Source organism: Megalopta genalis, chromosome 6 (genome assembly GCF_051020955.1).
Source record: "Megalopta genalis isolate 19385.01 chromosome 6, iyMegGena1_principal, whole genome shotgun sequence".
Lineage (NCBI taxonomy): Eukaryota > Metazoa > Arthropoda > Insecta > Hymenoptera > Halictidae > Megalopta > Megalopta genalis.
In genome coordinates this window covers 19808779-19825008 of record NC_135018.1, presented here as the reverse complement: position 1 = coordinate 19825008, position 16230 = coordinate 19808779, and the positions used below count along the sequence as shown (strand labels likewise).

The following is a 16230-nucleotide window of genomic DNA, read 5'->3' as shown; positions in this document are numbered from 1 at the left end:
CCATTCTAGTTCCTGTATCATCTAAACAAAAATTCAGATCATTTGATCCAGTTCTAAAAAAATTATACCGTTGTATAATTCTCGATAAATAGTGTCAAATATTCTTAGATCTCGTAGGATTTATCAATAATCGAAAGCCATTATAATGAACACACGTTTGCGTTTAGTTTCAAGACACATTTCATCGCATTCACTTCCATTGTTAATAAAAAAAAAAAATGTTCAACGTCATACGTGTAAATAATTCTGATGGTAGTCGCTTGATTTGCTTAATCGAACACCTTTTCCTGGGACGTACAAAGAAACAGTAGATTAGACATTTTCATGTATAACAAATAAGGGAATGCGTTAAAAGAAAGCATAGTACTCGCGTATTGCGTGTCTCGATACGAAATTCGAGGATATTCAAGTGCCTATCGACTTTTCCCAAGTAATATTTTCTAATAAGGTATTGTACAGAATAGCTTACACGCTAAAAGGATTAGTAGGAGATACAAAGAGAGCATACGCAAGCTGCATTTGTGTGAACAAAAATATATACAGGGTGAGCTCGCTAACGTGGCACAACTTAAAACTTACTCGTGAATTATTGACTGGACTCTCAAGAGGTTCGCATGATGCAATAATTCATTCGTATTTCCCTCACTTTGCATCGAACTACACTCGAAATTCATCTTTTTGCAAATTATATTCACGTTTCCCCAAATCGAATTCACGTTCATTTCGTAAAATCAGTAAAAGCAAAAAGGAAACAATGGAATAATCGTTTATGGTGCATGCGATGAAACTTAGGTAAAACATCGCCGATTACTGTGTCAATTACTGTGGTCCCCAATGGTTACTGTGCCCTCGCGATAATTTTACTTACATTTAGAAACAACGTTATTAAATGAAACGTATTGAATTCTTTAAATAAAATTTGATCCGTAATTTTTACAACCGATTCAAAAGTTTGTTGATAAAGTTCTTGATAAGTATATCAACAATGTGTTACATGCTTCGCTATAATTTGTGCTTTTAATTTAATAAGACGTATATTTATTAAAATATCGAATTTTACTCAAATGTTAGAGATGCGTTAACTTTGTTGACTTTTGTCGGCAAGAGTATATGTTCGTTAATAATTTTGCGCATTATTTGGAGTCACATTAGTACGTTATTACACCCTGGACATATTGCGGTATACTTACAGAAATATATACATGAAAGGAAACCGAATAACGAGCCCCGAGAGTACTCTAATCGATAGATCGCTGATCTTTATGCAAATTCACATTTTTATACGCCGTTTTGCAAGGATTAGAATGAAAGGAAAAAGTAAAGTGGAAGAAAATAAAAATTGCGTTAGACCTTGTTAATTCACAATTTTGTATATTAATGTTTTCTTGCATTTTAAAAATTATGCATAAGCATAATATTAATTTATTATATATAATATATTAATTTATGCATTACCGTAAATGCATAAAGATCTGTGGTCTGTCTACTAATCGGACATCGAATAACGGGTCCCGAGAATTCTCTAATCGATAGATCGCGATCTTTATGCAAATTCACATTTTTATACGCCATTTTGCAAGGATTAGAATGAAAGAAAAAAAGTAAAGTGGAAGAAAATAAAAATTGCGTTAGACCTTGTTAATTCACAATTTTCTATATTAATGTTTTCTTGCATTTTTAAAATTATGCATAAGCATAATATTAATTTATTATATATAATATATTAATTTATGCATTACCGTAAATGCATAAAGATTTGTGGTCTGTCTACTAATCGGACACCGCTTGTGTAGGCACCAATAATCGAGTAGATTGCAGAACCTAACTTTGCGAATTCGATGAATTTTGTAACGAACGTTTGAATATTTTACGTCTCCAAATGAAAACTCGAGTTTTATTGTTTTCTTGCAAATCTCGGAGAGCCTCGACTGCGTGGAAATTCTGCGGACCAGCGACTATTCAATCGCGATCTACTTAGCATTCGATAATACAGTAAATTCTCCCTAATTGACGCTCAGATTGTGCACAAAAATGGACAATTTATTCGAGCCTCGCAGCTCATTTTTATAGTTGTTGACAATTGGTATCTATAAAAACGAGCCGCAAGGCTCGAATAATCACGTCTTTCCTTCCCAAATTATCCATTTTTGTGTACAATTCGAGCGTCAGTTAGAGAGAATTTACTGTAGCGCGACATCCTCGACGGAAAGACGCCAAAATTTCGGGGAAAAAGAGCGAAGGTAGCCTCGGATGCATAAATCAGTTACACCATGCAAACGCTAGGTGTGACTGGGCGATCGACACGATTCTCGCAAGACAGGAAATAGAACTCGAGAAGTGAAAATAGGAGAGCGTCCGGCTGACCAGTCGTTCGTGAAAAATAATCGGCGGTTGTTTTGTACGCGAACATTTTGTACATGTACGTCCATGCGTTATAATGCCGCCGTTGCAAGATGGAATTACGGTGATAAATATTCATGAGACCGTTATCCTCGACCGACGTTTAATTTATGAGTATTAATTTTTCTTTGAGGGCGTTCTAGATAACAAAATTCAGCCGATTAAAGCAACGTCGCGCCCGCACAATGGTGCGAGCAATGGAAAAAAAATCAACTTCTTTTTATAGCATAATCGTATTCCGGAGTTTTTATTTATACAGTCGGGATCGATTTGAAGAGATTTCTATGATTAATTTTCTTCATATTATGATTTAAATAGGTTCCTGTATTTTTTAGGTCAACTAATAAATTTAAAATTGCTATGATTTAATATCATAATTAATAAAATTGCTACGATTTAATATCATAGTTAATAAAATTGCTATAATTTAATATCGTAGTTAATAAAATTGCTACGATTTATTATCGTAGTTAATAAAATTGCTATGATTTAATATCATAATTAATAAAATTGTTAGGATTTAATATCATAATTAATAAAATTGCTATAATTTAATATCGTAGTTAATAAAATTGCTACGATCTAATATTATAATTAATAAAATTGCTATAATTTAATATCATAATTAATAAAATTGCTATAATTTAATATCATAATCGTAATCTGGAGTCTTTACTCATACGTAAATTAAAATAAATTAAAATTGGTCCATTTACACCATTGTCCTTTCTAAACAATACAGAGAAATTTTAAAAGAAAAATGGAAGAAACAAAGTGCGAGAAAGATGCAAAATGTGAAGAAAAATGCAAGATTTCATAAAAATCAGCGTCAACACCCGTTCAAACAGTTCTATACGCGCATAAAAACAACCTAAAACACCAGATACCGTGAATAGAAAAGCAAATTAATATTCGCCTCTATGCGAACATAAACGATCGAATACTTTTTCCCAGGATCTCGCTTGGCCAAATACATTTTTTCCAAGCATCGTTCTCTCCGTTCACTGTATTTTCCACGAAAATAAACTAAACCACTAGTTACGTGTCGCGTACTTATCTAATACATGCAACCTTAAACTAAATACTTTTCTATTTGTGTCGTAGCATTTGAGCTGCAAACAATCTCGTTTTTTTTTCTTTAAATTAATTCGTTAGTATAACTTCTGGCCAGATACTTATTGCCGGAGATAGTATTCTAGTTCCAATTATACTTAACCATTGAAACCCAGAACCCGAATACAATAATAACAATAAATTCTCTCTAATTGATTCTGAGATCATGCACAAAAATGGACGATCTGGGAACAGGAGATACGATTATTCTCCAGCAGCTCATTTTTATAGTTATTGACAATCGGTCGCGAGACTCGAATAATCGTATCTCCTCTTCTCGAACCGGAGAGGAGAAGAGGAGATACAATTACTCGAGCCTTGCAGCTCGTTTTTATAGTTGTTGACAATTCGTAACTATAAAAGTGAACCGCACGGCTCGAACACTCGTATCTTCTCTTCTCCTAAATTATCCATTTTTTTTGTGCAATCTGAGCGTCGATTAGGGAGAGTTTACTGCGCATAGCCAGGAAACCCGAATGTTCGGAATAAGGGAAGCCACCACAGGGTTGATCGATCGACGAAAGGTCGTAGAATCGACAAGTGTACAGAGCCAGATACTTCAAGAAAGGCAGAGGAGCTTCTAAGATCAGCATATATATATGTACATGCAGGGTAACGAAAGGGCGCCAAGTCGAAAACAATTTGTCGTTTCGAGAGGGGGGGGGCGAACGCGGGGACTCGGGTTCTTTTTCTGTTTTTTTTTTGTTTTTCGGAACGAAGGAAGCTTTGTAGCAAGTACTTGGGTTCACCCCATTGGAAGAGGGGAATGTTACCTAGGCTCTTCCAGATATTCGTAGAGCCGTTCCTCGGGTCTCTTGGTGCTTTCATTACCGACCAGGAATGTAACCAAGCCTCGTTGTAACTCCTTCAGTCTTTGATGCGCGCCGAGTCGCCGGGAATGCAAGGTAATTAACGAAAAAATAAAAAAAAGAAACACAGAGAGTTGCGGTAACCAAAGTTAACGTGGTTGGGCGGGTGTGACGGTGATGATCGTTCGGGATGAAGGGAGACGCCGATAGGGAGGGGGGAGGGTGGGGGTGACACACTCGGGAACGCTGCGAGTTCTTTGACCGATCCAGCGAACATTTTCACATGTTCTTTTATCCTTTTTCTTTTTTTCTTCCCTCCATCTGTTCGCCGTTTTCCTTCGAATCGGAACGATCGAGCTGGCCGACAGATACCGATGGAGAGAAGGTCAACGAACGATCGCGGGGATCGAGGAACTGGGTCCTTACACGGTCGACATTCAGCGCGATACTTACCGGCGGGACGAGAACGGCTGCAGAGAGACGAGGGGTGGCGCGTGTGCGTACATGGCTATGAGCAGCACCCCAGTCATCAGGACCAGAAAGAGGAGAATCTTCCTCATCCATCCGCTGGGCACGCTACCCAACATTCTGGCGAATCTGCAACAGAAAATCACGGCTAGAATCGCGAACTGCAGCGATGTCTCTCTAATTGACGCGCTCGGATTGTCCATACAAATTGGACAATTTGGAAAGAGGAGATTTCGTTTTTGTAATTACGAATTGAGCCGTTTATTTTGAAAGTGGCATAAGTCACTTTGTTATCTCTTTAAAGGAGAATCTTCCCGTCGTTTACAATTCAACGACGTCGAGGACTTTTTATTAAAACTGGAAATTTAATACAGCGTGAAAGCTGACGTATACACAGAAAATTGAACGCGTTCGAGGAATTTAGGGGAACTACGTTAAGTTACTCCCAACTTGTTTAACGCTTTCACGGTTCAAAAATTTCGTAGAACGAAAGTATTTTATTCGATTAAATTGAAATTGCACAGAGCAAAATCGTACGACACCAATTCTTTATTAAACATTCGATCCTCTTGCGAATCTCTTAATAAAATTAAGAGATTATAATGGATTGGTGTAACAATTAACTTTCAGAAGTTATATTTTCAATCGTTCCGTCGCCCGCACATGGTTGAAGCGACAGTTCAAAATGTTAATACTAATCGAACCGTTTATTTTGAAAGTGGCATAAGTCACTTTGTTTTTAAGTCGATATATTTAAGGGTTCGCGTTTTAACACGTTTCAAAATATGGATGCTAACTTTCGAGAAGATTTACTTGTATTTGTTATCTCAGGATACTGATATTTTTCTCAGTATAAATAATTTCGTGTAAACATTAAAAAATCACCACTTTTCATTACGGTAAAGTGACTCTTATGCCACTTTCAAAATAAACAGTTCAATTGTCAACAATTATAAAAACGAGTTGCAAAGCTCGAATAATCGTATCTACTCTTCCCAAATTGTCCATCTTTGTGCACAATCTGAGCGTCAGTTAGGGAGACATTACTGTACCGTTTTTTTTCGAGTCCTCGGGTTAACCCTTTGCACTCGAGTGACGAGCATGTAAGGCGACGCTGAAAATTGCTACGCTATTTTCGAAAGAATTTTCACAATATTCAGTTTGTCATATGTATGGAATAAAAGCAATTATATCGAATGGAAATACTGTAAGTTTCGAACAAATGTTTTCATTTTGCAGTTGAAATAGTCTCGAGTGCGAAGGGTTAAACGATCTTTCGGGTTGGTCCGGGATAGTTTGACCAGCGGGAAAGAGCGACGATTGTCAACCCTTAGCCTTGAAAATATCTCAAAATATATGGCAGATATTATAAGCCCTCCCTAAATGTGTCACAAATTCGGAATATTCCAGGCATCTTATCATTATCGTTTGCGATAGGAAATATTATGTTAGAAGCACTGATAAGCGACAACATGAAAGTAAATTTTTTTTTATTTGCGTCGAATGCTTAGGATATTTTTAGTAAGATATTTTAGTAATATCTAAGTAATTTTTAGTAATAAGTAATAAATAACTATTTTTTTTAGTAATAGGAGGACGTTCATTTTACAAACTTAATTTCTGAATAATTCACACCGAGAACACTAATTAATTTAGCTTCGATGCAATAATTGATTGGAGTAACAGCAATCTTTGCACAACATCGTTTTGGCACGATTATTTTTATTATTTCCACGAAACTATAACGTGCGAAATTAATTTTATTCCTTTACCGAGATATCACTATGGTCGATAGAACGCGTTGTCTCGCATTACCTGCAATTACTTTACTGAGTACCGGGAATTTTAACGACCGCAATTTATTTAGCGATAACACTTCTTATCTTTCCAAATTGAAATCTAAAAGAGATATTGTTATTTATTTAAAATTTTTTATTAAATTGTATATGTATCATCGAACTCGAAATCGCTGATTGTGGTAAGTAGTATGTAAATAAAAGTATGAAAGTAAAAAAGATCAAGAAAGATATCGAATACAAGAATTGATGCTCGAGTATCAATTATGAAAATAAGAAATAACTGTTTAAAATCATTCATTGCGAGCCGTTGCTTTCAATGCTCTTAACTGAAAATAATAATAATAATAATAATAATAATAATAATAATAATAATATCGCTACAAATTAAAATTTTATTTAATTTTCTGTCTGAACGTCGTGATACTTTTGGCGCGGAGTGCAAATCGGTTTCACTATTATTATTATTATTATTATCACTATTATTTATAACTATTGTTATTATCACTATTATTTATCACTATTATTATTATTATTATTATTATTATTATTATTATTATTATTATTATTATTATTATTATCACTATTATTTATTACTATTATTACTATTATCACTGTTATTATTATTATTATTATTTACCACGTTTCGCTATTGTCAAAAATTAAAAAAGAAAATGCACGATGGAACGAAAATGCATCCTCCGAATGTTCAGCTGCCAACCAAAAAAGAAAAACGTTAACCTGTTAACCAGGCGCGACGGAATATTTCGTCACGTGAATCGTGAATGGTGTGTCGTGCAAAAGGGATTCGATTTACGAAGCAGCGGGCAGCATTGGCTAAAATGAAGCCGTAGCAAGGAAGCTAAATCTGTTTGCATTCGTACCGTCTGAACTCAACCCGGTAATCGAACTTGGCGGTTTCCACGGGCATCGAACAGTATTAACGCCTCCGCGAGTCTCACAAATGCGGCAAGCTCAACCGTAATGCTTTATGTTCGAGTGAAACAAGATTGGAAAAGAAGCTCGTCGATGGCTACGAGGATTTTCTGCACTGATAGAGCGCTTACGTGCACGCCAGATATTTTACCAAATAAATATTTCACGGAAATGTTTCGTAACGCGTCCTACAGCGGTCATTCTGATTTTTCTGCGAATTAAGAAATCGAACTTTTTCAAAAAATTCATGGCTTTTTTGTTTTGTCAAAATTGTATGTGATTTTTATTGATAAACCGTCTGGAATTATTCTAGTGACAATAAGTCCTGGGCATTTCTTTCGGCAAAAATTACTAAGTTGGCCGGGTTCAGCATACAGGGTGTCCCATAATTACGTTATATTATATTATTATCAATTATATTATATTATTATCGTATAAGATTATCGTGATCGAACGCGTTAGCGAATTTTTATTAAATAACACGCGTATCCGACATGTTTTCGAAGCGAATCACCGCGAGCATGATTTACCAGAAATAAGAACACCGTTCTATCTTCGTAATTTTTTAGCGACTGCGAGAAAACTGTTAAACCCGTTGATAGAAAACAGCGAAAACAACGAATCACTTGTTGATACATTACCTGGAAAATATTCATAACCTTGAACGAAAGACACATGGACGTAGTCTAGAAACGAAGTTGTTCACGAATCGATATGATACGAATAGCCCAGCTGACAATTCTATTGCGAATCGCCAAATGTATTGCAGTTCGAAGCAAAATAACATTCTACGAATTTTAATCATCAACAAGTTCGTCATCGATGTGTTATTATACTGATTGCGAGGGTCCCGATGTCACGAGCGTCTCCGCCGCAGTCACTCGTCGAATGTTTAACGCAATAATAGCAATGTAATTAAATCATCAACCGTCTGCACTCGAGCGACGCCTCGAAGGAATCGTTCAAAACTGCATCACTTTTTAAAGTAATCTTTGCATTATTCAACTGGCTTATATACATATAAAATCACAATTCGGTGATATATTGGGTTGGCAACTAAGTAATTGCCGATTTGTTTAATGAAATACAAAATTTTTTTTACTTGGAATAAAGTTTAATCTGTAATGTATTTTCCATTTTGTTCGATGACCTTTTGCCATCTCTCTGACAACTTGAAAATTCCACGCTCGTAGAAAGTCTGATCCTTTTCGGCCAAAAACTGAGTTAAGCGAGATTTTATAGCGTCATCATCGTTAAAAGTTTTACCACGAAGGGAGTTGTCCAAGGATCGAAATAAGTGGTAATCCGATGGCGCGAGATCAGGGCTATATGGTGGGTGTAACATCAATTCCCAACCAATATCCATCAATCTTTGACGAGTGGACAAAGACGTGTGCGGCCTAGCATTGTTCTGCTGGAAGATGACACCTTTACGATCGACCAATTCTGGTCGCTTTTACTTGACCGCTGCATTAAATTTGTCCAGTTGCTAACATTCACGGATAATAAAAAATAACATAATAATAATAATAATAATTTTATAACATAACATTTACGGATATCATAAAAATGTGAGTGAGAGGCATCTATAACTGAAATCGGCAATTACTTAGTTGCCAACCCAATAAATTGGAGCGAAATTTGATTCATCTGTTTTTACAAAGTTTAGGAATGACAGTAGATGAGAACAGAGAAGAAATTAGAACTGTCTCGTTCGATCGGAGAAATTATGAAGACGAAGGAAGTGCTGGTCGACGCGGTTGTGAAAGAAATCGTGGACTGCTGCATTCAATTTGTCCAGTTGCTAACATTCACGGATAATAAAAAATAACATAATAATAATAATAATAATTTTATAACATAACATTTACGGATATCATAAAAATGGGAGTGAGAGGCATCTATAACTGAAATCGGCAATTACTTAGTTGCCAACCCAATAAATTGGAGCGAAATTTGATTCATCTGTTTTTACAAAGTTTAGGAATGACAGTAGATGAGAACAGAGAAGAAATTAGAACTGTCTCGTTCGATCGGAGAAATTATGAAGACGAAGGAAGTGCTGGTCGACGCGGTTGTGAAAGAAATCGTGGACCGCTGCATTCAATTTGTCCAGTTGCTAACATTCACGGATAATAAAAAATAACATAATAATAATAATAATAATTTTATAACATAACATTTACGGATATCATAAAAATGGGAGTGAGAGGCATCTATAACTGAAATCGGCAATTACTTAGTTGCCAACCCAATAATAATCAGCTCTGAGTCCGATTTATACTGATATCCTCGTCGATATTTCTGTAAGATCTTTACACTGTACGAAGATATTATTATAAACTATATGAAATTTATTCCTTCAGTAAACCAAACTTTTTTCCCTTGTATTCTAGATTAACTAACAAACTAATAGACTGTCTAACTAAATAAATTGAATGCGACACAATGAAAGCGATAAACAATACAAGAATTTACGACCACGAGGCGGTGTAAAACGATAACGAAAGTAACGTTACAGATAACAATTTACTTTAAAACAATTACAAATCTTCGCGTAAAAATCACTCCTTCGTTCTCAGGGCCGCGTGTTATCGTTCTTACTGCATATTTTAAAACGGGGCGTACGTTCATACGACGCGTGCTTCTTAAGAAAAAAACCTCGTTTTATTTTTTGCTCTTGATCGGTAGAAAAAAAAAAGTGCTAGACTGCGTCGACTGGGCGGTCCATGGAGTGCAAGATCTATTATTTCAGTGAACGTGTCGATAATAAAAACATAACGAAAGAAAAGAGAAATTCATGTACCTTGAAATGTGAAAGAATATGAAAGTTACGAAAAATTTCATCGATGCTTCTGCGTTATCAAAAAGATTGCCGAAAATTACGTTTGCTCGAGGCTCCGCCCTTAGAGCAAATCGACGCGAAGCACGAACGGTTTTATTTGCAAGCAACAGCACCGACAGCGACATTTTATCTCCGCAGATAGCCGGTGTAAGCGAGCGAAACGAATTCTCCGAGAAGTATGAACTCACGGTGCCGCGAATTAACCAGTCGTGCGATCGTCTTGTCGGGGGTGGTTCGAGCGGTAAGATCGTGTTATAGATACCTTTTGGCACAATTCGAGAGGAAGACATCGAATTCGATGGGGTTACCCGGCCGCAGGGTGAACGGGTCGCCATGTCTCGATACTGCACACATCGGCTCGCAGGCGAGGGACAAGTTGTTCCGCAGTTTGGCTCAAACAGACCGAGACTAACTCGCCACCGGCGGTATTGCGTATCGAAAGACTAAAGTTTTCGTGTTAACGAACAACTGCCGGCCGCGAATCGATTCAGACAAGCTGCACGATAAATTGACTCGAAGGACAAGCGGAAGTTCCGCGGTAATTTTATGCAGACACGGCGGCCGTCGCGACGCGTACCGCGCGTTACGTTCGCCCATCGAGGGGTGCAAAAACCAAACCGGTGCGTTTAACAGCCTCGAATACCTGTTGTCCAGCTAATTAATATTACCTGTCGCGGGTTCGGAAGCCGACCAAACGGTCTGCTCGCGTTTCTTCGAAAAACGAGCCGCGCGGCGCAAACAAGTCTTTTTATCGCAGGATCTTTCGGTCGATAAATCAATATGGCCGATTTCGTAAATAAACAATAGATAGCAGCACTTATATCGACCACGGAACGACTAAACAAGATTGTTCGTTGCGGATTGTTTTTTTAAAAAGAAAAAAATTAACACTGAGACATTTTTCTGTTGTTTCTCTTCCGGTCGAGTTCATTTGCATTGTTAAGAGCGTTGTTAGTTCTTACAGCTAATTAGCGAAATCGTTGTTTATCTCAATTTTAAGGGTAACGGATCCACACCGATAAATTCTCCCTAATTTTCCTTCGGCTTGTAAACAACAATGGACGATTTGGGAAGAGGAGATTATTCGAGCATTGTACCTTGTTTTTTTATAATTGTTGGCAATCGGCAACTGTAAAAATGAGCACTTAGGCTGCATTTTTGCTTACAAGCTCGAGGAAAATTGGGGAGAATTTACTGTATTTCGAGGGAATTAGCTCGACTTATAGTAAATTCTGTCTAATTGACGCTCAGATTCTGCACAAAAATGGACAATTTGGGAAGAGAAGACACGAATATTCGAGCATTGCGGCTCGTTTTTATAGTTACCGATTACCAACAACTATAAATAATATCAACAACTATAATAATCGAATCTCCTCTTCCCAAATTGTCCATTTTTGTGCACAATCTGAGCGTCAATTACAGAGAATTTACTGCATTTATTGCGGCGATGTTTATTCAAACATTTTTTGTTTCGCCGGAAACGTTCGACTGATTTCAATGATTTCACGGTTTCAATGATTAACAGAGCAATATGGAAAATTTTTTCGTAAGAAATAGTTATAACCAAGTTTTTTTCTAACGACAGTATCGATTCGACGATTAACGCGATGGTTGTGTAACTTATGGCCGTAAAACATAGTATACAAATGGTGGTACTTATCGATCATTTTGACGTTCGTGGCCAATGTAATCTGGAATTATCTTTCAACAATCTATTCCGAACCCAGTGCACCGGTATTATACGAAGCATCTGATACCACTATAAGCACATTTCAAGATAAAGTTCTCTTTAAGGCTGCATAACATATTTCATATATGTTTCTACGAATTTAAAATGTTAGAAATGTGAAAAGAATTCACTTGAGAAATATATTCGTGAAATGTATGTGTGCTAATAGCACGCCAAAAATATGTGATTCGTTCGATATTTTCGATTTTCGATATGTCGCGTAACTTATTTCTATGTACACTGCGGACTTTATGTGCATTTATGGCACAAATGAGTAGCTGAATAATATTGTTACAGTATCTCGAACTTATCAAAATTATTAAAAGAAACAATTAATTTTTGTACAATATCTGTTTCTTACAATCGCCTTGGAAAATTGTTATTTTACATTTCCGGTTTCCATTTTTGCTATAAACGTATAAAATCCGCAGTCCAATTACTAATTTTGTCCCAAAATCGCTTGTAGCGATCGACGACTGCGCCTTCGTGATAATTTTCATGAATACTTTCATTATAAACAAACTCGAGCAAATAAAACCGACTTTAATCCAAAGTTCAACGTGTCCAAAAGCATTCGGTATACAATAAAAATTCGGTATTATTTAAAAAAAAAATCTCTTACTTCGAATTTTTGGCTCTTGTCCTCCGGATCGAACGACCGTGCGTCCCTTCGGCACAGAACAACTTTTGTTTTAAACGCGTCCACTCTCGAACTCCGAAGAAAACGAAACACGGACGCCTTATATAAACTCGGCGGTTTATCTTTATCCTCGGTCGATCGAGAAATACGAATTATTTTCGCCGGCTCACGACAATGTACGGGCACACGCCTTGGGGGGGTCGCGAGATCTAATTGCACAAAAGCGTCGCGGCCGTCCGTGAGTCATGTAACGCGTGTCTCGCGAGCACGTGTGCGCCGTGATAACTGATAACAGTCCTCCTGCACGTACCGGATAAAGTGTTTGTGCGCCGACGAGACTATCTCTCCTCTTTCGAGCGTTGCGAAAGAATTCTGGGCGAGCTTCTTCCGCTCCGACTTCTCTCTCTACGCTCTAGCAGACAGTTCGGCTTGTTATTCGAGATAATTATTCGAATGAATTCTCTTTAGACGAGCAACCTATTGTAATATCTATAGTATTATTATTAATTAATACTATATCATTATATTATATATATATATATATATATTATTTATATTATTATATTATTGTATTAACACTATATTATTATTAATTATTGTTAATAATCCGTCATAAATTATTCTATTTATATATTACAAGTATTTATATACTTATAAAACACTGACCAATGAGAGGCGAGTCATCGTTTTTCGTTAATAACTCATAAACAAAGCCGCGGATTGCATTTTCGCCAAGGAAAAAGTTACTTCAAATGACCTCAGGAACCCCTAATTTCGCGCTTGTACAATAATTTTTGGACACCCAGTAGAACTTACAACCTGATAACTCTTTAATAAAGCATTTAAAAGCCAATGTTCGTATCACATTGTTTTTCTTATTTTATTTGCAGGATATGCTGGCAAAGATTTGCGGTGAAAAAAACGTTTAAATGAAACGACACTGTAAAATGGTGCTTCATCGTACTCGCAATAACGAGAGATACGAGTAAAGCGAGAATTTATTTCCTTCGATCGTACAATTTGGTGTAAAAGAACAATTTCGCAATAAGAACGATATCTTAACGCCTGGCGAACTGAAAATTGAACTGCTGGGGTTCGTTTAACCCCGCACAGTTCGCGGAAGATTAACAACGTTTAATCGAATAAGCGATCGATCCTACAAAAACGGCTTCCAGAGCTCAAGTTTCTCTAAACTGCTCCATCCGTCTCAAGCTCGATTCTGGCTTAGTTGAAACAAACAGGTCGTGATTCAAACGTCTTAAGAGGGGAGCCTCGTGTAACAGGTCGAAGCAATCACTTGTTTATTGCTCAAATCAATGACGTATACCTACAAAAAGATTCTCGTCGAAGGTACACTCCCCTACAAAAGTATTAGGGAACGCTTACAGAAAAATTAGATAACTGTGAAAAGTTGATACGAAATTGTTATAATTTTTTAGATCCATTTCAAAGTTAATCGTATTAAACTGTAACAAGTATATATAAATATATATTACACTGTAATAAAAATAATGTAAATTTTATAAAAGATTATAATAATAATTATTATAATATGTATATATATATATATGTATATGTATATATAATTATAATAACATAATTTTATAAAAGAAAAGAAAATTTTCCTACATTCATATCTAAAGTTTGATTATTTCACTCGGGAACACCCTGTATATACGTTATTAAAGGCAAACAGATGTTAAATCTTCCAATTACGTCTATTAATTAAGAGAAATATAAGAAAAATCTTATTTCTCTAAACAATATGTGATTGTATTTTTTCTATAGGTTCATTTTCTCTCATAAATATTAATTTTGAGAAATAGAATTTCAAGTAATTAATAGAACTCTCGGCGCATGAAACGGTATCTCCAATAACTATGTTCAGTACACCTTAAGAAAATACTATACTTCAATTAATAATTTTCTTTAGCACAACATAAATAACTCTAATTTCAATAGATGTTCCAACTCCGCGACGTCGAATAAATCTTGATGAATATTATTTCATTTCACTTTGCCAAATATTTTTATTCGGGTCTGTACCTAGTAGTGAAAAACGTACGCGTTGGTCACGTCGTGAAAATAACGAGAAATCATTTGTGGAATGCAAACGAAGCTGTTAAATTCGACGACGTAGATTCCCGATTGAACTTCAATCACACAATAATCGGAATTGCGTAATTATGCGCCATTGTCGCATTTAACGATGTCCCAAGTTTTACGTTTCGAGGAAGCAGAGACATTCAAGGAACAGGAAATAATGTTTATTCGGAATTTTATTCGACTCTGTAGGTAGCAAGCTCTTGAACTTATAGTAACTCTTGTAGTAGAATTTATTGTTATTATATGTTATATTATTATATGTTATTATATGTTATATATATTATTATATGTTATTATTTATATTCATATTTGTTAATCAGCTGTCCGACAATATTCTATCTCGCATAATCGCTTCCCATAAAATGCCATTCGTATGTAAACGATGAGCAACTATGGTCACTGTCGGCGTCTACATGATACCACTTAGTACATGCGATGGGTGATAATTAGATTGTGGATTTTATGTACTTATGAGAAAAAGCGAATGAGTGATCCAAAAACATGTAAACATATATAAATATATATTTCAGAATATTCCTCTGTTATATCTTACACTTCTTCAAACTTTTCCCTTTCTTTTTTCTTCCAAGTTTTATGTCGCATCGACTTCGAGGTCAATGGCGAGGTCACTTTCGTTTCTTAGAAATGATTTGGACAATTTCTATTCCGCATAAAATAACCGCTGTCTAATGATAATAGTCACTCGCTACTTCCCGCGCATAGCTCACTTAATCTGAACTTGCTGTTTCGATGTTTACGCTAGAATTGCCGGGCTCTAAACGAGACCAATGTATGAGCCGCTTATTTGCCGAATGAGTTATAACCAGGCAGCTGATGTTTATGCAAATGTTATGGGATCTGGACCGAAATTTAGGTTGTCTGTATAGAGGATTTTAGAAATATAGAGTTTTTATTTTGTAGATAGGTATAAGTATGGATATAATATATTATTATAATTATAATATAATAATTATATATAAACATATATATATATATATATACATATAATATATATAATAATAATAATAAATATAATATATAGATATTATATGTATATATATAATATAATATAATATTATATATATATATAAAATCTAATAATATAATATATTAATAATTATTGTATAATCAATATATTATGTTATTAGATTCTATATACATAATATATACATTGCATTTTTGTGAAGCATTTCTTGAAACGTTATTTAAGAGCTTGAAGAGCGTAGAAATTAACGCTCTGTTAATCGTACTATAATAACGCGATAATGAAACGTTGGAATATGTAAACGTTAGAAACTCACTCCATCGGAAATAATAAAACAGTTTCGCTCTCATAAAACTGGCACACACCGACTCGCTCGGAGGATGCACTTCGACTGATATGT

General features: G+C 35.6%; 1 protein-coding gene across 6 annotated transcripts in view; it reads right to left on the bottom strand.

The window, feature by feature from the left end:
• The window catches only part of fdl (fused lobes), a 71441-nt gene that overhangs the window by 12170 nt on the left and 43041 nt on the right, over positions 1-16230 (bottom strand). For 2 of the 6 annotated variants that reach the window (XM_033476440.2, XM_033476444.2), the window contains 2 exons: positions 4776-4919; positions 4287-4385 (listed from right to left, as the gene is read on the bottom strand). In XM_033476440.2, coding sequence (XP_033332331.1) covers positions 4287-4385; positions 4776-4919 — 243 coding nt within the window. Of the gene's footprint in view, positions 1-4286; positions 4386-4775; positions 4920-8163; positions 8186-10629; positions 10820-12721; positions 12800-16230 lie in introns of those variants that run through there. The other 4 variants (XM_076523002.1, XM_033476439.2, XM_033476445.2 and 1 more) reach the window with 4 other exon arrangements.